The 26672-nt window shown below is 35.7% G+C and overlaps 3 protein-coding genes across 3 annotated transcripts; all 3 read right to left on the bottom strand.

The window, feature by feature from the left end:
- Positions 1-84: 84 nt before the first annotated feature.
- On the bottom strand, positions 85-4669 carry LOC145603088 (protein GAMETE CELL DEFECTIVE 1, mitochondrial-like). The gene is made up of 3 exons (XM_081659206.1): positions 4116-4669; positions 3028-3217; positions 85-622 (listed from the first exon to the last, which is right to left on the bottom strand). The coding sequence occupies exons 1-3, from the start codon at positions 4631-4633 to the stop codon at positions 416-418; spliced, it is 915 nt and encodes a 304-aa protein (XP_081515332.1). The 5' UTR covers positions 4634-4669; the 3' UTR covers positions 85-415.
- Positions 4670-5430: 761 nt separating this feature from the next.
- On the bottom strand, positions 5431-19497 carry LOC145603086 (PH, RCC1 and FYVE domains-containing protein 1-like). Its single transcript, XM_081659204.1, has 9 exons — positions 18708-19497; positions 15935-16021; positions 14588-14677; positions 11964-12047; positions 11625-11786; positions 9416-11527; positions 8609-8755; positions 6645-6919; positions 5431-5913 (listed from the first exon to the last, which is right to left on the bottom strand). Exons 1-9 carry the CDS (start codon positions 18753-18755, stop codon positions 5823-5825), a joined length of 3096 nt encoding a protein of 1031 aa, XP_081515330.1. The 5' UTR covers positions 18756-19497; the 3' UTR covers positions 5431-5822.
- Positions 19498-20816: 1319 nt separating this feature from the next.
- LOC145602433 (HVA22-like protein a) lies at positions 20817-23638 on the bottom strand. The gene is made up of 5 exons (XM_081658623.1): positions 23411-23638; positions 23265-23291; positions 22271-22393; positions 21767-22013; positions 20817-21157 (listed from the first exon to the last, which is right to left on the bottom strand). The coding sequence occupies exons 1-5, from the start codon at positions 23479-23481 to the stop codon at positions 21068-21070; spliced, it is 558 nt and encodes a 185-aa protein (XP_081514749.1). The 5' UTR covers positions 23482-23638; the 3' UTR covers positions 20817-21067.
- Between the last annotated feature and the right edge of the window lie 3034 nt (positions 23639-26672).

Below are 26672 nucleotides of genomic sequence, written 5' to 3' on the forward strand. Positions count from 1 at the left end.
GTTACCCCCGTCGCGTCGCTATTGCTCTTGAAATGCCACTACACTAATACAATTTCCGTGTCTAGATTATACACAGTAAACATAAATACAGCAAAATAGAACCTTTGGGTAACATGATCAAGCAGTACAAATTCTTCGTTCATGCCAATAAAATAGCCAGGGAAAGCAACCATTGTGGAAATTAACCAGCAGAGAAGATCACTTGAATGTTTCATTTGACTCAATGACAAAGCCCAAATTCAGGATGACCAGCAGACACTACCGAAGAAGATGGTGAGCTTTCATAGCTACAAGGCATGATCCTATAAGTACTTGCAAGAATCGAATCTAAAAATCCATATGATCCTTTTAAATTTGAAAAGCAGAGCATGAGTCCATCAAGGCAACCTCCCACTTCATGAAGATTGGAGGGGCACTATCTGGGCTTACGGGAGAGACGGCCACCAGTTCTTGGTGTTCTATCCTCTGTGAAGGGCTGGGTTGCAGGATCTGCAAGGCCTGGCAACCTTGACACACTACCCTTACCTTTTCTGGCATTAGGTCCTATCACCTCAATCATGTATCTCCACCCATCAATTGGTCTTCTCCTGCTGAATATGTGTGTCTTGATAAAACTTGCTATCTGCAAATATTAATACAAATAGGCACCATAAATCTTAAGGCATAATATACAATCATGCAAAGTAGGATAACAGATATTTGGAGAGAGGGCTGAATCAATAAGAGTAATAAATTCACTCAACCTAAGTTTACAAGGCTAAGCATGGATTACTACAGAACTTTGTTCAATTGGAGATGCAGATGCCTCTTGTAAAATGAGACTGTAAAGTGAAAAAACATACATCTTTCAACTATCTTTTACACCTTTTTAGGCTTGATAGCACCTTCATCCATCAAATTTTATGAGCAAAGTGGTCAAGCTAGTTTATGTCATTGGCATTAGACATGCAACTAATTGAGCTGCATAAAAGTCATTGCACCTAAATTCACTTATAAAGTCACAAGTAATTAATTTTTTTTGTATGGTTCAATTCCCAAAAGAAGACTGCTAATGCAGATCCCACAAAAGGCAGTAATAACAGCACTTTCTTAAGTGATTACCTTCTAGCTATCCAGTTGCCACTAACACCATATTACTTGATTCATTCACTCACACACCACCATCCATCAGCAAACCACACCTTCATTATTTATTTAACTTTATATTTTTTAGAAAATTTAATTTCTTCAAGTTACAATTAACAAATTTTGGCTGGTTTAGCCTAAGCAGTAAGCACCTTCTTCTGACTTCTGGTTTATGACTTCTTGTCAGTAGCTGGGTTAGCCGATGCCACATTTGATAAATCCAGCCGATGGTTTGGCTTTTTTAAACTATATCTCATTAAAATTTCCATGCCGGCAAGCAGCAACAGCAGATTTCAGTATGCAGATGAATGGACATTATCCTATTAGGCAGGAGCGAGAAGCTGGTGAGAAGGAGAGGAGGAATTACTAGGATGGAGGGGGTGAGGTATAATTTATTAGGTAAATTTTGCAGATACTGTTCCCAATCCACTAATCTTTAAAGAGGGACTAATACTTGGGAATAGGAGTGGAGAAATGCATATAACAAGATCTAATACATTTCCTAAATAAACTAAGGTATTGAGTAATTTGACTACCTTCATAAAACAAATTATTTTCATGCTCAACCATCTCAGTAGAGACCGACGTCATCATGGGTCATCTAGTGGACAAGAAAGTTACATTTATGAGCAAGTACCTTGAACTACTTGAATGAATAGCCTTAAAATCTGTCACTAAGAAAGAAATTGCCTTTTCCTTTAGGGAAAAGCCCAACAATGACAAATGATGCAGACAGCTTTGTTTCCTGTTTAACTATGAAAGGAGACTAATTTATTGTACTAAGGCAGGCTAAACATGGACAGAAGTTCATTATTGCCCCTGTTTCAAAATATGAAACATTTAAGCCTACTTTCTGTTTTAGATTGTTGGTCATTTTACTATATCAATACAACGCTTGAACACTAAATTTTTGAATCAAATTAATTGATCAATACAATCTTATAGGCCAATTTACTTAAACAGTGCAGCTTTAGTTAAGTTCAACAGAATTCTAATATAGGTAAAACCCATTAGAATGTAGTATATATATATGAAGAGTAAAAAAGGAAGAGGCAGTAATAACATACAAGTATATTAGGTGTATTCATATATCTTCAATTTCTTTCTGGACAAACAGAAGAATTTTATAGATCTAACTCATCCAAAATTACAGTAATAAAGTACCCATTAGTGAACATAAAACAGCTAGATGGCAAGGTGAAAAATAAGGAAAATCAAACTGACGCAGGAACTCATTTCACTACACATTATTTGATGCAGGATCCTTATCAAACATAAAATTTTTTTGAGAGATGTGATCATGATGCAATCTTGCAATATAATATTCATCTTTTTCCATCTCACTTATTTTAAGGGAGCTTCTCATGACTTATGATCAACTCAACAATGTTGCCAAGCGTCAATTAGTGTTCAATCTCCTAAAGACTCAAATAGTCATGCTATGACATGAAAGATACTTACTCTAAAATGTAGGACCATACTTCAAGGAAGAAACTAATTTTCCTGACTTTTATGTGGAGATGGACCATGAGACTTATACACCTAGTATACATAGAAAATTCCCACTTTCCCATTTATATTATGCCAAGTTTCCTTCAGAGATGCTACAAATAAGCCCATAAAATTGCAAGTATGTACACTAAGCTCATATGTCCTTATGACTATAGGCCAACATACAAAGGGGTCAACAGGGATACAGGGCGTACCCCCCCCCCCCCCCCCCCCCCCCCCAAATAAAGGTCATCACATAACCTGCACCATTGGCACGGATTGATCTCTCTAGTGATTGGTAGTCTCTATTTCTGAAAGACAGTACTCTCTACAAACAAAGAAAACAATGAGAACAGTTTTGGCTATTGAATAATATCATAAATTAATGCAATGCTAAATGTATATGTGCACCTGAAATTTGCAAAATGCCATTCGACGCTCAAATTCTTGCAAAAGGATGTCCTCTTCTCTCTGTGACATCTCCCATACATTGCCATCTTCAGATTTGGACGTTGATTCCCAACCATCAGGCTTGTTTTTAAACTCAGAAGTACTGGGAACTTTTGGGTCATTCAGATTATTGCTAGCAGAGTCAAATATCCTACAACAACAGCAGTTTCAGCACATTCAGGTTCTATAAAATTTCCTTTATTTATGCTGGGGAAAGGCATTGTACAAGGTATAGTATAACAAGTAGAAGATACACATAATAAAATTTCCTATCTAGAATTGCAAGACTAAACTGAAGTATAATTCTCACCTCTTATGAATACCACAACATAAAAAAATCTGCTTTATGATTCTCCTTAAACCTAATTTAAGATGCAGCATATTATATTACTGTATATTTGTCTGAGACCTTATCGCCTTTAATCTAAAACTCCCAATACCTTCAGCAAAATTTAAGCTATCAATGGCCTCTTCCACAAATTACAGTGATGAACAACGTATAGTGTAAGCTGTGTAACAACAAAAACCCAATTGTGGAGCTAAAAAGGCAAAAAATGAGCAATTATATCAATAATCAGATAACTCCTATTTGACATAAGTACATGTTTAAGTGTCTACTTTGCCTATTTTGTAAAGATTGCCCATGATTTTTTGGCCTATGAAGAACTGTGGAAGTGTCCATTCCCATGCCAAAGTATCGAGGATCCAACACAAGTACATCAAGAGAAATGAAGAGTCCGAGTAACAAATCCCACACACCCAGCAGCAAAGAAGCACCCAATAATCAAACATACTAGCATCAAACAAAAGTTCCCAAATCATCAAAGCAAACAATCTTGATACCCAATTGATCCATTTCATAAGTTCAAGAGTTAACCACCAAATTTCAAGCAGGCGTTCTCTCAGGCATAAAAACAAACACCTGGTATGCATAAAAATTCATAAACAAACCTTAAACCCCAGATCACCAAAACCAAAAAAACCCTTAATTTTCCCAATCAAAGAGAAAACACAATAAAGCTAAAACAAAAGGGATAAAAAAAACTCACTCAGAACAACTATCAAGAAGCTTGTCAATATCATCACTAGACCCACCACCCAACTTAGCTTCTTCAACCAATTCAATCTCTTTCATCCAAAGCCCAGCATGAATCCTCTGTTTCTTCAACCTATAATCCCTCTGCACATTCTCCAAACAATACAACCCACCATTTTCTTCCTTCTTCTTAACCTTCAATTCCTCCTCTTGTCTAGTCTTCTCTCTGTTCTTGCGACGATTCTCCCAGTTTTCATTCATGTCTTCGACGAACGCCTTCGTCTCGGGGTCAGCAGCATCAGGAATAAGGCCGAAGTTGACGTCGGACTCCCATGGCGCGCGAGTATTCTTGCCGGCGAGGTCGTCGGGTAGCCACGCAGTTTCCCAGGCGTCGTTCCATTGGTCGTTTTTGGTGCCGGAGGAAGTGGAAAGATGGCGGAGAGAGAAGGGGAGTTGTGGGTTTGATGAATTGGAGAAGAAGAGTGGTCGGAGTAAAGTGGTGGTGGTTGAGGACTTTGTAAACCTCTGCATTTCGGGGGTTTTTTTTTGGGTGAGTTTCAACTCTCAAATTTGGGTCATTTTATACCCTTTTCTGGTTAACTACGCCCTGTTCTTTTGAGCTTCTAGCAGCTTAAAAGAAGTGGCCAAGCGGGACTACTAGTATTTGTATGGGGTTTACCAAATTCGGGTTTGGTTAACCGGTATTTTTTTTTTAATTTATTTTTTAATAACCATTACATCTTGGCGAGCTTTTTTAGTACGGTATATGAAACTATGAAAGTGTAAAGTTTGATTAGCGGTTTAATTGATTTTTGTTTATTTTTTGGTGGTTTAGTTTGAATAACTACTCCTTATTTACTTTGAGATAACTTCTATACATAATTATAACCTTAAACATAGAACTCAATTTTTTTTTTTTTTTACAAGAAAAATAAAATTTGAGTTAGCACCTAAAATAGGAATAATTTAGCTAATAAATGTAGTACTTTAGGAGTAGGTTTTTCCACTTTCAACCATAGCATTTCAAGGCTTCAATTCTCAAAATCTATGGTCAAGTGGTTGGTGATGGTGAAATGGCAATCAGGGAAAATTGGCTGTGGGCTAGGGATGGGGTTGGGGGCAGGTGAAAAGGCCACCTTCAGGCCATGGATCAAAGGATTCATAGTAGACGATGACATTGTAGGTTTGGTGGCTATGCCACATTTCGTTTATTCTTAGCAGTTCTTGTTTTGTGAGAGCTTACTCTTAAGGCAACAGCAACAATAACAATATAAGTAGAGTTCAATCGAAATCTTCTTTGTAACGAACAATCTGATTTGTTTGAAGCAAAAATGCACTTTTCCACTTCATCTGTAAGCGGAAACAGAAAACCGTGAACAAACAGTACCTGTTAGTGTACCCTATACAAAACTAACAGCTGCAATGATTTGGTAAGCTCAGCTGATTATCTAACTATACAATCACGATGATGACAAAGAATGGATCATGTAAAAAGAGAGATTTTGACTGCTCTTGAAAGTGAAGGAAATTCAAAATTCCACATTTGCGAAGGCCTGTGGCTGTGTGGGCTTTCTATATCGAGTTCACCCCTTTCCGTCACTGTTTGTGCTAGTATGTCTGCCATAGTTTTCTGAGAAATCATGTCAGCATACTCCAAATAAGAAGACTGCCATTGTTGCCAGCTTTGTTTCCAAGATGGTAATATAAACTCAGGCCACACCTATTGACTCCGTATATTGTGCCGTTCACATACTCTGCTGCTGTTTTCAGTCCACCACTTTTCTGCTTGTCCTTCACTGAAACGTTTGCGGCTGAAAAGATAAAAGTGCTCAATAAGGACTCCAAATAACATGAGCACATTGCACTGATATTAATGCACCAATCACCAATTTTTTTTTGAACTACACCAATCACCAATTTGTTTGTGGTGCAATGTTACCAAAATATATAAAAGGAAATTTGTTATTTCATATTAAAAAAATCTTCTTTTACCAAAATAATGGTCTTGGTTGAATGAGGACAAGAATATGATGTTTTTGTAACCTTATAGATTTCAGCTCTTCATTACCACTTACAATAGCAACTACAATGCAATGTATTATTTGAACCCATTTCTTTAACCATAAGAAAACTTTAAACCCACCTTATCATCCATTAGACCATTAACCATAGAGGCAGGTCAAGAATGGAGAGGTAAGTGATGATAGGCGGAAAATCAACGAGGGTGGGTGTGGGTTCATCAAGTGGGAGTGGGGTCCACTGAATGGGGGTAGTAAGGTAATGAATTTAACACAAATAAGAAAGTAATAGTAGGAGATCCTAAAAAAACACCATATGCGAATATAAGTTAGCTGGAGTGGAAAGTGTTTGCATAGTCATGCATTCATATCCATTGTCACATACTTGTACACATTCCATCAACTCCACATGTCAACATAAGCTAGAGAAAGTTCATGAGATTCTACTTCCTATCCAACACATAGACTGTCATATATCATCATGCAGAAAGAACCAAATGTAAGTTTGTTTCACAATACTGTACCTGAAACGCAAACGCTTGAGCTCATTAGTGCCTCCTGGCAAGGAGCAAAGTGTTATATACACGCCAGGCTCATCTTGTACAACCCACTCCATCTTTTCAGGCTGTGCTTTTTCTCCATTAGTTAGTAAGGCATCCATAGAAACAGTTGACTCACTTCTAGGAGACAAAAGGTTCTCATCAGAGACCTTTCTAAAGGACCCAGAGGATTGTGCACAATAATCTAATTTGCTGCTTGCATCTTTTCCTCCTTGTAATGTCTCAGCCATCTCCTTCAACTGTCAAAACATATTTCACAACCCATGAATCAACTAATACTGTTAGGAGCAATATGTCACAGGCAGAAAGCAACTCTAACAAAGCAACTGGGTTCCATATTTTTTTTTTTTGTTAAAAGATGGATGATCCAAAAAAAAAAAATAAATAAATAAATAAAAGAAAAAAAAGAAAAAGAAAGAAATAACCCAAAAGTTGCATCTCTGGTCCTTTTGTATTTAATACACAATAAACTGTGCAGCAATAAAATTGAATGCTAATTTGGCCTTTTTTAATTAGTTTGATTACATCTTCTGCTAATATTTCTAACCAAATTGAACATACTGTAGAACTACAGCAACAATCAATTAAAGAAAGTCTGAGATTCAAAGCACCATTAAGGGTTTTAAAAATAAAAATTAACAAACACAAGGACAAATTTAGCAAGTTTGAGCAACAGTAAAGATATTAAAACTGGATATGAGAGAAAAAAAATATTGCATCTACTCCACCAGAAGAACAGAGATATTAGAGATTATATTGCTTAAAACATCGTATTCCACTAATTTACAAAATTATATCATCTAAAATTTCTAGTCAAGTCATATAGAGCAACCTATACACAAGACATACAATATCAACTACTCCCTCCGTCCCCAAAAGAACGACCCATTTGGGTTGATTACACAGGTATTAAGAAAGTTAAATAAAAAGAAGTATATTGAAAATATAAATTTACATGGGGTTTGTAAAAAAATAGAGAGAGAAAGTAATAAAATTACATGGAAAATCAAATTTTTATATGGGAAAACTAATTTTGCACAAATGTTGTTGCAAATTGGTGGGTGTTTTAATGCAAATGGGTCATTCTTTTTGGGACTATGGGTTGTTCTTTCGGGGACGGAGGTAGTACTTCCTCTTTTTTAATTGCATCATTTGGAGTTTCACGCTTGCCAATGCAAAACTTTGATCATTCCTATATTCCTATATTTTTATTTGCATTTAGTGAATTAAAAAAAAAAAAAAAATTGACATTTGGAAAGCATAAATCAAGACAAATCTAATAAAATCCCGCTTGACTATACAAAAGATGGTCAAAGAGAAATGTATGAATAGTGAAAAGTACAACAGGTGCTATTTTATATAGGTGGAGGAAATATTTATAAGCCTCAGGTTCCATCTTGAACTAGATAATAATCATACCATGATATACAGCAAGCTACAAGATAATATTTATGCTAAGTAATTAAAAACAAATTGCCCAATGACATGAGGCATTTTCTCAAGCAATCTCCACAATATCATTTTCAATATAAAATAATTGACTGATGGTTCACACTTCACAATAGCTTTCTCCCTTTCCCTTCTCACTCCTTTCTTTCCTGGTGATTATCCTTTCCTATCTCATTACTTTTCACTTCCCCACTAATCCAAAGAAAAATTTCTTTGAAACGATCATAAGAAAAAGAAAAAAATCACCACCTACAACTATCAAAAAAATATATACATTCTTAGAAAATGGAAATTAAGAGAATAAGGGATGCCTATTGTCACTACTATCAAAAAAGAAATTCTTCCATTGACAATACAGTTAAGACAATTATGAGTTATGAAAAAAGTACTGAAGATATGAACAACTAGAAAACAATAAAGGATTGATGAATCTGCATGATGCTTTTGACAATAATTGTGGTAGATGCTGTACAACTAACCTGCGCAGTCAGGGACTTGATGACTTCCTTGGCAGCTTTGGATTTCTCAGCCTCATCTACTGCTACCAGTTTGGCCTCCTTAAGTCGCTTTCTTGTTTTCTCCAGTTCAGCTTCAAGAAGCTTATTGTCACCAGTAAGTTTTTCTACCTAATAATTTGATCCATAAATTGTCAGAATTGTACCAATTAATTGATATAGGATAATGGCACAAATGCCATAGAACAAATTCATTAATTCAATTTCCACAATTTAAAACATGGCACGAAGTTTAATAGGGAAATCATCATTCTACAGATCACAACTTTTGAGCAAACAAGTAATATTTGAGCAAAAACTTATCTATGGTCCAAAAATTTATTTATATGTTAAAAATCTATTCATTATTGATGTGTCTTCATGAAATTACTACTCTATGATCAAAAGTTTTACATGTATGTTTAAATTTATCAGTTGATGCTTTTACAGCCTTTTACAGAATTCGATTTCTAATTTATCAGAGTAACAAAAAGCCTGGCTTGTTCTTTCTACAGGATTCCTTTTTATAGATCTAAGGAAAAAGGAAGCACATTGTCTATGCATGCAAGTCATATACACCCTCCAACTGATAGCATTTACACTAGATAAATTATATTGGCTAGTATATTAAAAGTGAAAAGTGAATGTATTTGTGAATAATGTATCTTGATCGTAAAACTAAGGGAAGCACATAAGACATGACAACTAGTAAAACATGCATACACTAAGGAACAGCAGGAGCATAATATCAGAATTACAGTGCAGATATCTTTGCTTTATGAAATGGCTTACCTCTACTCTTAATTGAACAACTTCTTGCCTCAAATTATCTTGTGTATGCTTTGAGTTAGGAGCTATAACTTCAGGAGATGTAGGAAGACTGATTGAATTATTAAATGTAGATGATCTTACAGGACTATGCCCTTGTGAAATGGGTGATGCTGCCCGAGAAACCATCCTGGAACCAGGAGCAGAAGCCGAGACTCGTTTATCTGAGGGTCCCAACAAAGGGTATAAACTGCTTGATAGATGACTACTACCAGGTTGAAAGATCCCACTGTAAGTGGGAAAGATGGAGCTCTCTACTTTTCCTGATTTGGCACCACCTTTAGAACGGTCACTCTCAATTCTTTTCAGGGAATTGACAAATGTCAGTCCCCCAAATTTCGGAAGTAATGTGTCCTTTTCTGCTCCTTCATTGGACTTTTGAAGACTGATTTTACTGACAGGTCTAGGGATTCGCATATTTCCATATTCTGTTGCTTTCTTCAGCTTCACATAGCAATCATCACAAACCCGGTAAGGCTTATTCATGTTTGGAGCCAAAGAAGCTTTCAGAGATCTGCGGCTGCTGCATGCCTTGCAAAATACCTGCCCACAGTTGTAGCAATTATGACGTTTCCTCCGGAAACCGAATGGATTATGACAACCAGTACACGTAGAATGGTCAGTTCCCGAAGCCCATTTGTGTAAACAAATGGCAGCAGTAAAATTGGATCCACATGCTACTCTCTTTACTTGGTTATCTTTAATAAACTCAACAAGAGTAGGTTCATTTCTGTGGTCATTATCTCCATGACCTAATTGCCCATTTGTACCTCTTCCCCAAGTGAAAATCTCCGCCCTAGATGTCAAAACTGCAACATGGTGAGAACCACAAGCAATATCTTCTACAAAATTGTCTGCAATCTTACCGTCAACACAAAAAGGAATTCTTCCATTAGCAGCAGGACATCCTAATTGTCCATAAGCCGTACTGCCCATTGTATAAACTCGTCCAGAGGTAGCAAGAGCAACAGTAAAATCACGACCACAAGCTACTTTGCAGAAACTATTATCCATTAACACTTCTACACACTCAGGGATCAGTCTAGCTTCCTTATCAGCGTGTCCAAGCTGGCCTTTATCACCCTCACCCCAGGTAAAGAGCTTTCCTGATGCTAAGAAAGATCTATCAAATATAGTTTCACTTTCCAGTATGTCAACAACTGCAGCAGTATGCCAAGCACCACAAGCTACTCTCAGTGTTCGTTGTCCCTTTAAGGCCTCAACTTCCCTTGGAACAGTATAGCTCATACGGTCTCCGTGGCCCAGGACACCAAAGGTACCATCTCCAAATGTAAACAACTGACCAGTTGATAATACTACAGCAGTATGCCAAGGTCCACAAGATACAAATGACACATGCATACCTTCTAAAGGGCCAGATACTCTTTTAGGTATCCAGTGACCTGCCTCACTAACATGTCCAAGCATACCAGGATTCCAGGTACCACCACCCCACGTAAAAAGATCACCAGATGTTGTAATGGCACAAGTATGGTACTCTCCACATGCAACTAATTCAATATTCATTCCACTAAGACCTTCGATCAACTTTGGATTGGAAACATCAACTTCCACACCATGCCCAAGCCTGCCTCCTGACTCTTCCCCCCAACTGAAGATTTCCCCTTGCCTGTTAACTAACACTGCATGCCTAACACCACAAGCTATATGATGAACATCAAGGACCACTGTTGATTCTAGTGCCTTGGGTAGATTAGCATCACACTTGCCACTACGTGAAACTCCAAGGGAGCCACCACCCATTATGCCCTCACCGATTCCTTCTCCCCACATGAAAACATCACCCAAGGAATCAAAATCATCAGGAAAAGATCCCTGACTTGATGAACTTACCAAACTTGATGAACTAATCCGAATGCTTTCAGATGATGAATTTCGGCCCGTAAAATTTTCTACACTGTTGGAAGGTGGAAAGCTAGCAACATAGGTGGATGCCTCAGCCTGACTGCAGTTATTGGATGCTGTAGTGTAAAGTATTATGTCGGAGAATGCTTTCCCCAATCCAGTTTGTGGAGGACTCTCAATTGGCACTTGGCAGGGTGCATCCCCAGCTTCCTAATGTAATTCAAAAGCAAAATTAAGTCAACTGCAAGATTGTTTATGTTCCGATTTATAATAAATTAGATAGGAGATTCTGGGAATTGGGACAGACATGTGATGCAATTGTTTGATGAATTCTACGATTAGTTGAGCCATCTGCAGATGATGTACTACTCTCCCTTGCTTCATTTTTCCATTTACGCCAGCCATTATTAGAAATTAGTGCCTTAAGACCAACAAACCACACTTCAGCTTCATCTTTGTCCTTGCATATCTATCACAAAGATTATAAGAATGTTAAAATCACTTTTTCAATATCAATAAGTAAAATTATGCATTCTGCGTGTCAAAAAAAACTTTGGCACGTAGAATTACTTCATACAAGAATGCCACAAATGATAACAAATGGATCCTGGATTATGAACTTGGAAATTTTTAGCATTGGACTCACCAAATCCAATGATCTACTATCATTGTATATAAGAGAAAATGATTGATACTCCTTTTCAGGCCGAGGATATCGCTTAAAAATTCCCTGAAATGCAGAAAAATTACCTCAAACAATTAAAAATATTCTGAAAAATAAATTCATATTAATAATAAACACATAAAGTCATAAGGAATTTCAGCCAATGCACTTTCCTTCTTTCATCATTATTTCAGGCTTTGGATTCCAGAAGATTCTCTGAAGGAACTGTAACAGATAAAGAGGTACTAGGAGACTCAACACCCAGGAAGTATTGGGATTTAATAAGTAGCTGACTACAAGAATCTTGTCTTTTTTTCATACGATAAATCATACCCAACATGTGTTTTCCCTTTCCAATCTCTTCCTCTTCATAATTGTTAGGGTTGTTACTATAGGTGACTATGTACGTGCATGCATGGTATGTTAAAATTTTCCTACAATATTGCTGCTGGCACCGTGGGCACAACTGATATACAGTTATTGTCTCTATTATATTTGTATAATATAGAAATATTACTATAATTGGTATTTGTCTGTTTGATTATTCAGTTTATACACAATTTTACTCCCCTCCTTCAAAAATAAAATAAAATAAAATAAAATAAACAAAAGAAAAATAAAGAATTTTCTGATTCCCTATACCTTTACCATGATTCCCCCCTCCCCCCAAAGAATCATCTTCACTCTCAAATTCCTCTTCACCCAACTAACCCCACTTTGAACATCTCATTACATCACACCACTGCCAACCACCACTAACCATCAGAGCCCCTTTGAACCACCCAGCCACCATCGAAACTCAACCAATCTCGTTGAAACCACCTATCCACCAACAAAAATCCATCCCACTCGCTCAAAACCAACCAACCTTTACCCAAAACACACAAAACCACCCCTCACCACCGAAAATCCTCCATTTTCCACCCTCCACCACCAAAAATCCTCTAAAAACTACCCCCACTGCTAAAAATCCACCACAAAACCAATCATCACCGTAATTCACCCACGACCCCCGAATGCCATCCCAACCATCCTATGACAGGCTTTTTAAAATTAGCTCTTGTACCTAAGATAAACTTATTTTAGCTAAGAACCCACCCCCTCCTAAAACAACTTGAAAGCCACAACACCTACCCTTAAAACAACTTTAAGAATCAAGAAAATCAACCAAACAGGGGAAGAGAGAAATGTCCTCTTCTTAAATGTTTACTTTGTTATCCAGATAAGGCAATTGTCCAACACCTTTTTTCTATGGTAGTCTACAAAAAAAAATGCCACAAGCTATCTTTTCAAATCTAACATGACCGGGAATGAGAATGGACAGGTTGTCAATCTTACAACGCCTGCTGCAATCATATCTATTAGATAGTCTTATGTGCTGAAGATATATTCAAAACTCATCTGCATCATCACGTATTGTCCGAGATGTAACAGAATTTAAGATTATTGAACCAATATTTCCCGATGTGATTCTGGCTATTAAACTACACCACATTCTCTGCCAAATGGACCGATATGCATCTGAATTGGCGGAGGAAAATTGCATGATTTTGTAAATTTTCTACCAGACTCTATAATAAATAAAATTTTGACTATAAGAAAATGATAGAAAGATTGATTTTAAAAATATACTAGTAATGTTATTCATAAATATATTAAAATATAAAACTAAAAATTGGCCACAACATCCACGACACAATCTGTGGACACCCAATTTTACCGTAAATTTGGTTTCCCCCTATTAATAGAATCAATTTGCTTTGAAAAATTACAAGAGTAAAAACAGATCTAACCTTTGAGCTTAAATAGAAGTCATTTAACTTGATTTCTATTGTGTCTTTTTGTTCTTATACAAGTGTGAAGTGTTCTTACCCGAGTTGTATTTTTGGGAATAGGGTTTGAGTGAACTCTAGAATAGCTCTGACTGAAGCTTCATTTTGAGTGAGAGATTTGAGAATACAATAGGTTGTAATAGGTTTTTGCTATATCACAGTAAAGAGAGTCGAGTTAGACTACATACATTAGGGGTCGTAATAAAATTATATACGCCCGGGAGCAAGGTGCACCCAAAGGGTATTTTCTGCCATTAAGCTCATTTCAAAATTTTAAAATGAGCAAAAAAAAAATAAAAAAATAAAAAAATAAAACTAAAAAATAAATAAATAAATAAAATCATATGAGCTAAAAACCACCCTTTGGTGCACCTACCCATATGTGCACCCGGGTGTACATTAAAAAGGTTTTTGTGAGGGTCAAGGTTTATTTCCTAAGTTGGGACTTGGAAAGTTTCCACATAAAATCTCTTGTGCATGTTTGAGCTCCTTGTCGTTTTAGCTTTTGAATATTCCACAAGATTTGGCTAAGTTACCTTTGCTACAATTCAACCCCTCTTGTGCTTTGAATAAAGGACAACATGCATATAATTATACCTCTTTAATTGCAAGGAGGCACTTTGTATTACAAACATAAACTCATAGTCTGATTTAGTCCATTATAATCCAAAGATCACAAGTTAAATGGTGACTAATTCTATGTCATTGAAATTAGATGAAACCCTTGACTTACAAAATTCAATTACTTAGATAGAGATGGACAGTCAAACTTACAGTTCGCTGCCCAGGAATAATCCTCGAAACTTGGCTGAGTCTAAGCTGTTTCTCTTCCTTCCCAGAGAACCATATCAATACAGATTCATCCTGATCATACAAAGCAAAGGAGTCAACAAATTTTATGCAGCAAGTTCTCCCAATAATTGCCAAAAATAAAATATATATATAAAAAAAATTCCGTCTTCACTAACAACAACAACAAAGCCTTAATCCCAAAATGATTTAGGGACATAACAAGAAAATCATTTGAAAAACCTTGAAAAAAGGTGAGCAAAGTGAGAAAAAGGAAGAGCATCCAAGAAAAATTAAGGGAGTTTTAAAAGAGAATCAAGAATAAGATTTAAAGTTTTCAAGGAGTGGTTTAAACGTTGGAATGAAAACATAAAGATTTGAGAAAACTTTAGCAAAGGAAATCAATACAGTTCATAAAACATTAGTGGGATAAAATAATAAAATTAAATACTAAAAATTAAGGCCACTGATTTCCTATGATGCAAGCAATGGCGGCTAGACTTGGCAATTCTGACCCAAACCGAACAACCCGACCTGACCTGAAGTTGACCCGAACTCAGACTAACCCAACCCGAAATGGAGTTGACCCGAAATTGACCTGAAACCTAAACTGACTCGAAACCCGAAATGACCCGACCCGATTTAAACCCGAATTGATTGACCCGAATCAACCTAACCCGAAGTGACCTGACGTGATTCCTGCAGTGAATACTAAATAGGGTGAAATGGTGAATTACTTAGTTTAGGACTTCTTTCTTCCGTTCCTCGGTAATAGGTACTCATCACGATATTTTTTTTAGGCGATTTTAATTTATTTTTTCAACTTTTTTGTAAAGTGAATTTATTTTGGTGACCCGACCCGAACTAACCCGACCGGAAATTTACCCGAAAATTGGTCCTGAAAATTGACCCGACCCAACCCAAATATTTGCTGACCTGAATTGACCCGACCCGAACGACCCGTTTGCAAGGTCTAACCGTCTAAGCAATGCCTTTCATGGAAGAAGATAGATATAAGTAGGATAGGCAGAGACGAAGTCCAGTATTACTGAAGAAAGAAAAGACCACCCTTGTGGAGAAATGACAGCAAAAAAATTATAACTGAGTGCAAATGTAGCTTCAATGCAATGCAAGAATCCATACACCCCTAGTCTTAGTTTAACCTTGTCAACAATATCAGATAATTCATCCTTTGTACATAGAATGTGATACATCAATATAAAAAAAATATGTTTAAAAATTAATTACAGACATACTTGTATGTTCATACGATTAAGCAAATACAAACAACACGTGTTAAGCAATAAAGCACATAAGACAGGCAAGTCTTACATTTGAAAGCCGGAATGGGCAGAATTTAGGCTTCCCTCTTCGCCCATACTTCAGCAAAGTTGCCCCTTTCTTCAATGCAGTAACCGCCTGAAAATATAAATTGATTCAGAGCTATATCCATATCATCCACATCACAGACCTATATATATTTTCCAAAATCGTATGATTTCTGTTGTCTATGATTCCCTTCCTATGGGCCACTCATAAGATGCCACATCAATACTTCAGATAGATATCTTTATTAGCAAGAATCTCTAAGCTCATTACATTTCCTAATCTTCACTTTATGTATTGTACACTATATTCCACTTTAGCAGATAACATGCTCCTGAACTGTAAATTGTCGTTACAAAATTGACCTGGTACCTTTGGTAATGGCAAATGTAGCTATACATTATCACTTTGAATTAAATGTCATTGACACAATGAGACCAAATTATCTTGGTAATATGCTAAGGATGTTTAAGTTGACCTACTTCCTCCAAGATTATTTATAGTCTCTTACACTTACAAGGTCAAACTTGGCATGCTAATTTCTCTCCTCATACATTGGCAAAAAATCTAGAAATGTAATATTGTAAAAGTGCTGAATTTTAAATAAAAATTTACCAATTATAACAATGTAATATTGTAATTCAAATGAAAGTAGAAATCAAAATAAAAGTGACAATTGATGTGGAACAAAGGGACCACGCACACGCGTGCAAACACACACACAAACAATAACATCGACTTTAACGCTGGCCAACAAACAACTTTGATCCTTTATCACACACACACACACACACAAATGCAATAACAATGACTTAACGCTTGCCAACAAACAACTTTGACCCTTAGAACAAAGGAAGTAATATTCAGACTCATGGTTTAAACCACTTCTAATTGTATGTTAAATAAGTTTTACAATTATTGTGTCAAGTGTGTATATTAATAAGCATGATACGCATAATAAACACCATATCTAGCTTCCCTTGATTTAAAATGCTAAAGACTAAGAAAATAGGTATGTGTGTGTTTAATTCACCGATATAAACCTAATGAATTAATTGAGGGTAAATAAGGAATTCTTTGGGCTAAAGTTAATTTAATCATAATTTATTTGCCTTAGGGGTTGAGTGAAGGCCTTGATAATGGACAGATGTGGAACTTTCATTAAAGCTGATCCCTTTTCCTGAAATTCAAGGTACTAGGTACACCAATAGAAAATAAATATTTTGAATCTAAAAGGGCTAAAACTGTAAATCCTTGTAATTTGTCCCATTTCAATTACAATTTGATGCAGATTACGGTTAATGGAAAAAAAAGTACTAGCGAGTTCATCTTTGCTACAGTTTCCTGAAATTCATAAGTTTAAGATCTCACTATAGCATTGTTCGGCACAAAATCAAGATCCCAAACTTCTAAATGATATGTTTAATCTTTTACTTCTCATAAAAACTGCTCTGGATTGATATTTTCTATTCATACAGTTAAATATCATAAAATTAAATTAAACAATTCAAAATTGTAGTGTTCTAAATCCCATGTCCAAGAATTCTAGGTCTCGATGCATCATATCTTAGACATGCTAAGCAAGTCTAGGTATTGCAGCCTTGTAGGTATAGCATAAGTTTAGATCTTGATGTCTATCTCAGGTAATATCTGGCTCTCTTAAATTTACAGTCCACAAATTCCATCTTAACTCTTCCCTTTGACTCCAAAATGTCTCAAATTATATATTCTCACAGATTCCTTCTTGTATTACGTACAATAAGACTAACGTACCCAAATGATACAGACCACAACATTGGGAGCCTTGCATATCTGCAAGTGGTCAACTGCTAGTCTAAGCTCCTTTATACTTATTAATAATAATTCAACCATGTGCAATAGGTCTCGGTGTGGTACCTCTAGATTTTAACCTCTTAGCGGTCCATAGCATCGGGTGCTTTCTCATCTTATATGCTTACAAGAATTCAACAAATGTCATGCTTTCTTGAACTCCCTCCATCCCAAAAATATGTCCTATTTGACTTTGGTTTGAAGACAAAAAATTTCCAAGTAACTACAACTTGAATACGAAGTACCACATATCAAACCCTAACACAAGATTACCTCCATTATAGGACATAGTATTGGCAAAAAAAGGCTGATAAAGAATTTTGTACATATTGCCAATGGGGTGTGTTTTATCGAGGTAAGATAACCATGAAGCTCCTCTATTACCAAATAGATACAGTTACTAGTAGCATAAGGGAATTATAGCATGTGTCTAAGACTTTCGTGAGCTCTTTAGCAAGCAATGTCCTATCAATTGAAAAGGGATAATATTGATAGGCAACTTTGCCTGCCTAGAGGCATTTGAATGCAACAGCCTCCTTTAAACGCTATCGATACTCCCTCGATCCCCACTAGGAAATTTGCACGGTCCCCTCACATCATATCACTAAGTTATTCAATATGCTCCCCCTCAAACCCTTCTTATGCCATATGATCAAAGGTTGCATCGAAGCAAGGTCTACCATCACTTCAATATACCAAAACTTAAGCTTTCACAATTCGAGTTTCTTTTTTGTATCTAATGATAGTATACTGTAATTGAAGCTATAAAGTCAACAATAATGGTGATGACTCTCTATTGTTAGATTTTAAATAAATGGTCAATTCATGAACTAACAGTCAATACAAAGCAACCATAACATAATTTCACAAAATAGTTTCAAATGGCATTACACAACAATAACATTATACATTTCCTTCCTCCCAATTAGAATAGGATTGCGAAAGCTACCTGTTCAATGTCCCTTTCCCCGGGGCCGCCCTTCGTCGAATCACCCATCTACTTTGCGAAATCCAGCGTTGTAGTGATCGTCCCAGCCTTGTTCTACCCATTTGAACCAATCCAAAAACGACTAATAATACTAAACCTGAAATTCAGTGACTCAACTTCTAACCCCATGAAAAAACAATGCCAATTCTCCAAACCATTATCGCTTCTCTTCCTCTAAATTTGTGTAATCCATCATCAAATTCTTCATCATCATCATTATATAACCTCAAAACGCATTGTTCTCCAGCTCAATTACTCCTCTTAAACCCCAAAAACTCAAAATTAACCCCAAAAATGCAAAATTAAGCAACAAAATCAGCTCTTACAGCTATTTCTCCCCCAAATGAACCCTAATTATTCGAATTACCTCAAATTCTCAACTCAAACAAAATCAAACTTGAAAAAAAAATTCAAAAAATAGCTCCAAATTACCTCAATCAAAACAAAAAAATCCACCTAAAATCCACAAAATTGCTCCAAAAAAAAATCGAAGAAATCTTCCAATGCCGCCCCCAATTTGACTTCGGAGCTCCAAAAAAAATCAAGAAATCGTCAAAAATGGTGACTAAATCCCGATCAAAAACACAGAAAATTCTACAAAATGTAAAGCATGAATTCTCAATTTCTCTCTAAAATCAGAAGGAAGGAGAACAAATTCTTGAATGCGTTGAGTAATTTTCTCTCTCCTCCCTCCCCTTTCCTGCAACAAATGTGACAAGAACAAGGCAACGACGCTTTGAAGAAGTGTTGAATTTTTTATTAATTTTTTAAAGTTGAAGGATGCCACGTAAGATACCTGGAGTTTTATTGGACTTCTCCCAGGCTATATTTATGTTGTCTTTACATTTACCAAGTAGGCCCAATTTCAGATTTTGGGCCCACTTTTATACTTTTGTTTTTTTTTTGTGGGGGTATGTGTTACTGTAGTAGGGTTGTGTTTTACCGCTTTTCTTTCGAGTTTCTGTCATTAACTCACGTGATCCCTACATTTTGAGGGGGGCTCCCAAAGTAGAGGGTCTTGTTCTTTTCATCCAATTGTGACCCGATCCGAAATTAAACTGAGATTCTAGTTAGCTTGTCAAGCTTGAAAATATGAGACTTAAATATGACATGGCTTAGAGATGATGCGATTGATCTTCAACTTACAAATTATTGACTAGAATTCTAAATCTGAGCTCGATTCGTACCTTAGAATAACCCATACTCGATTTTACGCATTGAAACTCGAATTCTACTTGATTTATTACTAACCCGATTTGAATCCAACCTAACTTGTTACTAATTGACTTAAATTCAATTTGACTTGTTACTGATCTAACATATGTCAACTCAATGATATTGAACAATTTAACCTATGATCATTTAATCAATGAAACTCGAATCCAATTGATAAAATTAACCTAAGCCAAATTTGACTTGAACCTTGCTACAAACATGTACCAATCTCGAACCGAGTCACCACTGACCCGTATTTCACTTAGCTACGAACTTGACTCTAACACTATAGGAAGGGTGACCCAAACAGAACATGACCAACCTAACCTTCATCGTTAAGTCCATTAACCCGACATACTTGGAACCTCAATCTGGCCTAACCTAGTGTACATTGACTTGACCTAAACATCCAAATTAGCAAGTGTAGTTTTAGATGCACACGATGATGATGAATGAGCAAAATTTCGGTATAAGTATTGAATTTATAATTTCAAAAGCTTGCTATCAATGGCTTTAACCAAAAGAAACAATCCGATCTATTATAAACTGAAATTTTGCTCTCTTACTCTGCTTTAATAGTACAGAAGTGTATCTCCCCTGGGAAAGATGCTGTATGTACATATTATAGACTACAGAGTATCATTAACCTCTTAGTCATAACTCAACTACTCGTGAGCCATATTCGTATACATAGCAAAACCAGCCTGCTTTAACTCTCGAGGGAATGATGGATACGAGCACATTGAGGAACTCAGTCGAGGCAATCTTGAGGGAAGGGGTGACATGAAAGCAATGTTCATACATAAAATCAGTTCATATTATTCACAACACCTCGCGCCTTAAGATCAATCACAATAAATTGGTTTCCATGGCAAGGGAGTCTAGCTAGTAGCTACAAATAGAGTAATTAATAATGTCCATACAACAGAACGAGTCAGAACCGAGGATTTGATAAGTTAATGATACAACCGTACAGCAAACAAGAAACGAAGGAAGTATATATTTACATCCAAAACTCAGGGGTGCAACAAAGTTAGTGAAACGAGACGTACTGGTTCAATTGGCTATCCAATTAACTCATAAAAGAGCTAGTTATATTATAGAGATCAGTAATATCCATCATATTTGTTATGAATTTTATGATCCTCTTCAAAAATCATGTAGTGTTTCCTCCTTGCTTTTGCTTCTCTATCAGCCTGCAATCACAAAGATGTTAAAGTTTAAAGGAAGATTTAATAATGATCGTACAAATTTAAATACAAATCCTTGATAATAACTCCACCAAAATTTGACGGATTATTAATTGAAAAGCACCCTTTAGAGATGCATATTCAAATGAACTATGTTACACATGCCAAGAACCACTTAAAACGTCAATTCAAAGTGTACTAAACTCTACACTTTAAGATGTGTGTATCATCCTTCCCCTACATCGTTAAATTAGTAAAAAGGAGATGGAATAATCGACGAATTTTGAATAAGATAAAGAAAATATTTATGAAATCATTAACTTGGTATAACTAATTCATACCCAATAACCAACCCAAACTCTTCGAAATCACTTGATGTAAATTTGGTCCAACTACACCCTACCAACAAGCTATGTGTCTAATATTATCTATCATAATTCATAATTAAGCGTTTACATAAAAGGACAGACCCAAATTAACACGATCCAAATGACTTAATTGCCTCCTTTAACAGACCATACTCGCTAGAGAAACAATTGATGTGAGTGAAAATTTAAGACCAACAGGGGAAAACCTTTTTCTTTTCAAAAAAAAAAATAGGGATTAATTAAGTACCTTTTTAATGATCCTCTCAAATGCCTCAGTTCCATTTTGTTCAATGTACTTCTCTGCAGCATATAAAATATCATCTTGTTTGCTAAATAAGTTCTTCTTAGGTATATACCACATGGTGGGAGTGGTAATTTGTGGGTTCATATAAAAAGGTCTAATAAAATGTCTATAAACATAAGTTGCTCCATTGAATTGAGGTAGCACCAACCAGCATGTGAAGAAAAGCTTTGCATAACTCCATATCGGAAACCTGAAACACTCAATTCCATGCATGAAATTGGCGTGGTTAGTTGATTAAAGTCATGAGGTGCTACCATGGTACCCAGAATCTAAGATCAAATCTCGTCAATATTATTTTTCTGTCGTGACTCTTTATACCAAAAGATGTAGGCAATATTATTTAATCCGTAGTAGTTGTATTGCAAACAATATTCTATAGCCTTGTGCCAACTACACAACAAAGTAGCTATTGACAAATTAATTTAAGAAGTAAAAGAGGTTGCTTACCATTCAAGGACTTTGGCAAATGAGAGTTCAAAGATGGTGATCAAGGAATATAACACCCAATAAGTAAGCCATTGTTGATCATCTGATCTTGAACCACTTTCTATGGCTTTGATTGAAGCATATCTAATACACGTCATACAGTGAAATTTACATATCATTAGATAATCATCAATAAATAAGTAAACTAGCAATAAGTAGTACCATAAGAGTCATTTACGGCATGTACCACCAAAAGTATGATGCGGGTTTGTTCTCATCAACTTAGTAAATTTTGTTTCATTAAAATAAAAATAACTGAAAAAACAATACTCCGTAGTAAATAATTTTTGACAAGTTTGTAATTAAGATCAGCTCAAATCTTCCTGTAAGCTAAACATTATTCATGCTTTAAATTTCTTCAACAAGAAAAATAAAAACTTTGGTATAAAAAAATGACATTATCTCCCTCATCCCAGTGCTATAATTATTTAGTGCTAGCAAAGTAGTAACGTGCAACTTCAGGTGCAAATGTCGCATGGAATCCAAATTATTGGGCACTAAATTTAGTACCAACAAATATCAAATCTTCCAACCACCAACACAATCTTTTAAAATAATTTTTCAAAATGCCAACTATTTGTGACACCATTTCTGTCCATACCAAAATAATGTAAGACTACAAACAACTTGAAACACTATTTTCTTCAAAATTACTATTTGTACAACTTTTTTGAGCTGGGATACGAAATACTTGTAGTTATTATATACTCGGATGTACTTAAGTTTATTTACTCATATTTGTTCTTGTGCATTTCATAATCTTCTAATAAGCGAAAAAATACCATTGGTTGCACCTACCTCGCTCTGTATTTTCCAAATGACACAAGTTATAATATATTGTTAAACTCATATATTAGTATACAGTAATTTACCAACTTAGGAACTAACTTAAATTAACATTGGACATATAAGAAAAAAAAAAAGCAGGAAATTGTTAAGAAGAAGAAAAGCTTACAGAGGATAAACAAGAGCAACTAATGGCCTGCAAATAACAATACAATATTGAAATATATATCAGAAATAACTAATTATAACAAAATTTTATACAAAAAACCCTTTAATACATGATTTAGCAAAAAAAAAAAAAAAAAAAAGACTTACCCAGCAAGAATATCAAAGTTGGTAGCCACAACATAGAGAAAACTATGCTCATTTTTGGCAGATGAACCCATAATTTCCTCTGTTTTCTTTGTTTTGAGAATATTTGGAGTGAAAATTTTAGTGGGAAAACAAAGAAACTTTTTTTTCCTAGAGATTCTCTTCAAAAAATAGTCAAAGTTATCATACTAAAAGCAGTGCATAATGAAAGTGTCAAGAGTGTTTTTTTCAAGTAGTTTCAGAGTAAAGTGGGACAATACCAAAGAAACTTGGAGGAGTGATGTCCGGAGAAAGGTAATTATTTTGTGGAATCACGAAGATCGAGGCACCGAATTTGTGATATTATGTCTTTTTTGTGGTGTTCGTGCATTGTGTATGAACACATTGCTCAATGTTTAGGGTTTTTTTCATCTTGAATTTCTTCTTCATCAATTATCTTTCTTATTGTTTATAGAAATATACTAGTAATTGAACTTAATACTTGTATAAGTAAATATTTAAATCTTTTTATCTTTCTTAAAATGTATTTATGAAGTTGTATTGTGTTGAACCCGTGAATAAACTCCATATGTGAGTAAACTTGTTATCTCAAATTGAAAGAGCATAAAAGTGAATAGAAGATTGGAATGTGTATCCCACATTGAAGAAAAGAGAAAGTTGTGTCCTCTCATTGTTGAGGTGGAACCTTCTTAGTCGTATAAGGTGGACACTCATGGTGGGTATGACACTATGACCCCCGTTATCATGCTACAATTGTTTAGAAAAAGCCTTAGAGGTTTCTCATTTTTTTGTAAAGGTAGGGATAAAAATATGTGGTTGGATATCAAACGAGAAGTGAGTTATTCCTTGTTACTCAAAGGTCGCAACTTTAGAGCTTATAATCATAAGGGCGTTTGGTTCGTAGAGTGATATGGGTTAATACCATGTGTTTGGTTCAATTCTGAAATGAAATCACATCCCCTTAATACCATGTATTTATATATTCCACGAACCAAACGCCCCCTCAGAGCTTTTAGTTTAACTTATTGAGTCTATTATTAGAGGTTTGATCATTATGAAAAGGCTAATTTGGGTGTTGGTCACATAGCATATTGAACCCAAAAGGTTCAAAATAGAAGTTTTTAAAATTTTTCTTATTGAGCATTTATCATTTTGATTAATTCATACACTAAAATTTAACAATTAATTATTTATCAAACACTTTTACAAGTCCAACTATCTACAACTATATAGTCAAATCAGTCGATACAATCAAGTATATTAATCACCTATAAGCTAATTACAAAAAAGGGCCTTAATAGAATAATAGACTCTAAATTATTGGATATATAATTTTTCGTCCAAATACGCTTAAAGATGGGCTAAAAATAAAGTTAGAACTTCCTTACTTTTGCTGGAGATAGCTTGAAAATTAATGACAATCGGCCCATGAGGGAACAGCATGGGAAAATCTACCAACCAACTCGTCTATTACTGCGTATAACGGACACCATTATATATCCCGTACATGGATAGACCCATTGCATTTGGTATTGTCCTTATATATGCTTGTTGAGTTGTTGCATTAAATAAAATACTAACCCTTTGTAGTTTATTATGAAACTATAGTTAGAGCTTGTTCACTTCAGCTTATTTCAGTTCAGTTCAATTTAGCTCAACTCCAATCAGTTCAGTTCAATTCAGCTCCTAATTTCCTTCTCTCAAAAAATATTCAGTTTAACTCAGTTCAGTTCAGTTCAGTTCAGTTTAGTTCAGCTCCAATTACTTCAATTCAGCTCAGTTCAGTAAATGTGAATAGGCCCTTAGCCTATCAAAAGAGTATCACACTTGGGTTATTATTTGTATATTAAATATTACTCTTTTCAATACATGGGTATTCATACTTGCATTTAACAATCTTCCTATTTAAAAGTCAATCTAAACACCGAAACAAATAAGGAAAACACTACAACCCTACATACTCCGTAATGCTTTGAGGAGACACTAGCTGATCAAATGGGCCGGCCTTATCAACACAAATAAACTAAACACATATGCAGTCTGTCAAATAGTGTGTGTAAAGAACCCAAATTAATCCATCTTTATTAGTAGTTATCTGTATTTTGTAAAGTGTTACATCAGAAAAGTAACAAGGCCAAGCTAAGTGTGATGACTAAAACAACAGCAAGATGCAAGAGGATAAGCAGAAAAAAATTTGCAGAAGAAAATAACTGATCATTCTCATTGCCATAAACTGAGCACAGTACACATGATTATATACAATAAGACAAAGATCAGCTTTAGGGAAAAATAACTAGAATCAGTGAATAACGGCTAAGATTCCCTTTTAGGAATGATGCAGAGCACTTGACAGACTAAGTAGCTGGCACAAAGGAGCTGGCAAAACTAATTTGATGCTCTTGACAGAATTACCAAGATACCCTGCCTCATTACCCCCCTTCAAGCTGAGTGCTTAGAAGAACGAGCACCAAGCTTGAGTAGAAGTTGCTGATGTTGGTGTACAGACAGTCCCTTAGTGAGAATATCAGCTAGCTGGTCTTGAGATGAAACATGAGAAGGAATAAGAGCACCAGACTTAACCATGTCCCTAACATAGTGGCAATCTATTTCCACATGTTTAGTCCTTTCATGAAGAACAGGATTTGTAGCAATAGCAATTGCAGCTTGATTATCACAGTGAAGAACAGTAGCACCAAGGTGAGACAGACCCAAGTCTTTAAGAAGAGCCTTTAACCAAGTAACCTCACAAGCAGGTAAGGCCATAGCCCTGTATTCTGCTTCAGCAGATGACTTTGCAACAACTGGTTGCTTCTTGGACTTCCAAGAAATTGGTGATTTCCCTAAGAGAATGCAATAACCAGTTGTAGACCTTCTGGAAGTAGGGCAACTAGCCCAATCACTGTCACAAAATGCAGTGAGAACAGCAGCAGAAGCAGAAGCCAGCAGAATGCCCTGAGAAGTTGTTCCAGCTAAATATCTTAGAACTCTTTTAACAGCTTGCATATGAGTAGAAGTAGGAGAATGCATAAATTGGCTCAACAATTGGACAGTGAAAGAAATATCTGGCCTGGTAATGGTCAGATATATAAGTTTACCAAGAAGCTGCTGATAGACAACTGGATTAGGAAGCAAAGTGCCTTTATCAGAAGAGAGCTGGAGATGAGAATCAATGGGAAGCTTGAGAGGTTTAGCATTGAGCAATCCCTGTTCTTTTAGCAAGTCAGTGACATATTTCCTCTGAGATAGAAAAATGCCATTATCAGTG

Source organism: Chenopodium album, chromosome 21 (genome assembly GCF_948465745.1).
Source record: "Chenopodium album chromosome 21, dcCheAlbu1.1, whole genome shotgun sequence".
In the NCBI taxonomy this organism is placed as follows: domain Eukaryota; kingdom Viridiplantae; phylum Streptophyta; class Magnoliopsida; order Caryophyllales; family Amaranthaceae; genus Chenopodium; species Chenopodium album.

Bases quoted from the DNA above. Each gene is read 5' to 3' on its own strand.
- LOC145603088 (XM_081659206.1), bottom strand. From the start codon at position 4,633: ATGCAGAGGTTTACAAAGTCCTCAACCACCACCACTTTACTCCGACCA. The intron at 3,218-4,115 runs GTGAGTTTTTTT...CTGTTGTTGTAG, and splicing joins CTTCTTGATAGTTGTTCTGA to GATATTTGACTCTGCTAGCA. The intron at 623-3,027 runs GTGCACATATAC...TAATATTTGCAG, and splicing joins TGGCATTTTGCAAATTTCAG to ATAGCAAGTTTTATCAAGAC.
- LOC145603086 (XM_081659204.1), bottom strand. From the start codon at position 18,755: ATGGGTGATTCGACGAAGGGCGGCCCCGGGGAAAGGGACATTGAACAG. The intron at 14,678-15,934 runs GTAAGACTTGCC...TTGTATGATCAG, and splicing joins GCCCATTCCGGCTTTCAAAT to GATGAATCTGTATTGATATG. The intron at 8,756-9,415 runs GTAAGCCATTTC...TCAAATTATTAG, and splicing joins TTGTTCAATTAAGAGTAGAG to GTAGAAAAACTTACTGGTGA.
- LOC145602433 (XM_081658623.1), bottom strand. From the start codon at position 23,481: ATGGGTTCATCTGCCAAAAATGAGCATAGTTTTCTCTATGTTGTGGCT. The intron at 22,014-22,270 runs GTAAGCAACCTC...TGAGTGTTTCAG, and splicing joins TTTGCCAAAGTCCTTGAATG to GTTTCCGATATGGAGTTATG. The intron at 21,158-21,766 runs GTACTTAATTAA...TTGTGATTGCAG, and splicing joins TTGAGAGGATCATTAAAAAG to GCTGATAGAGAAGCAAAAGC.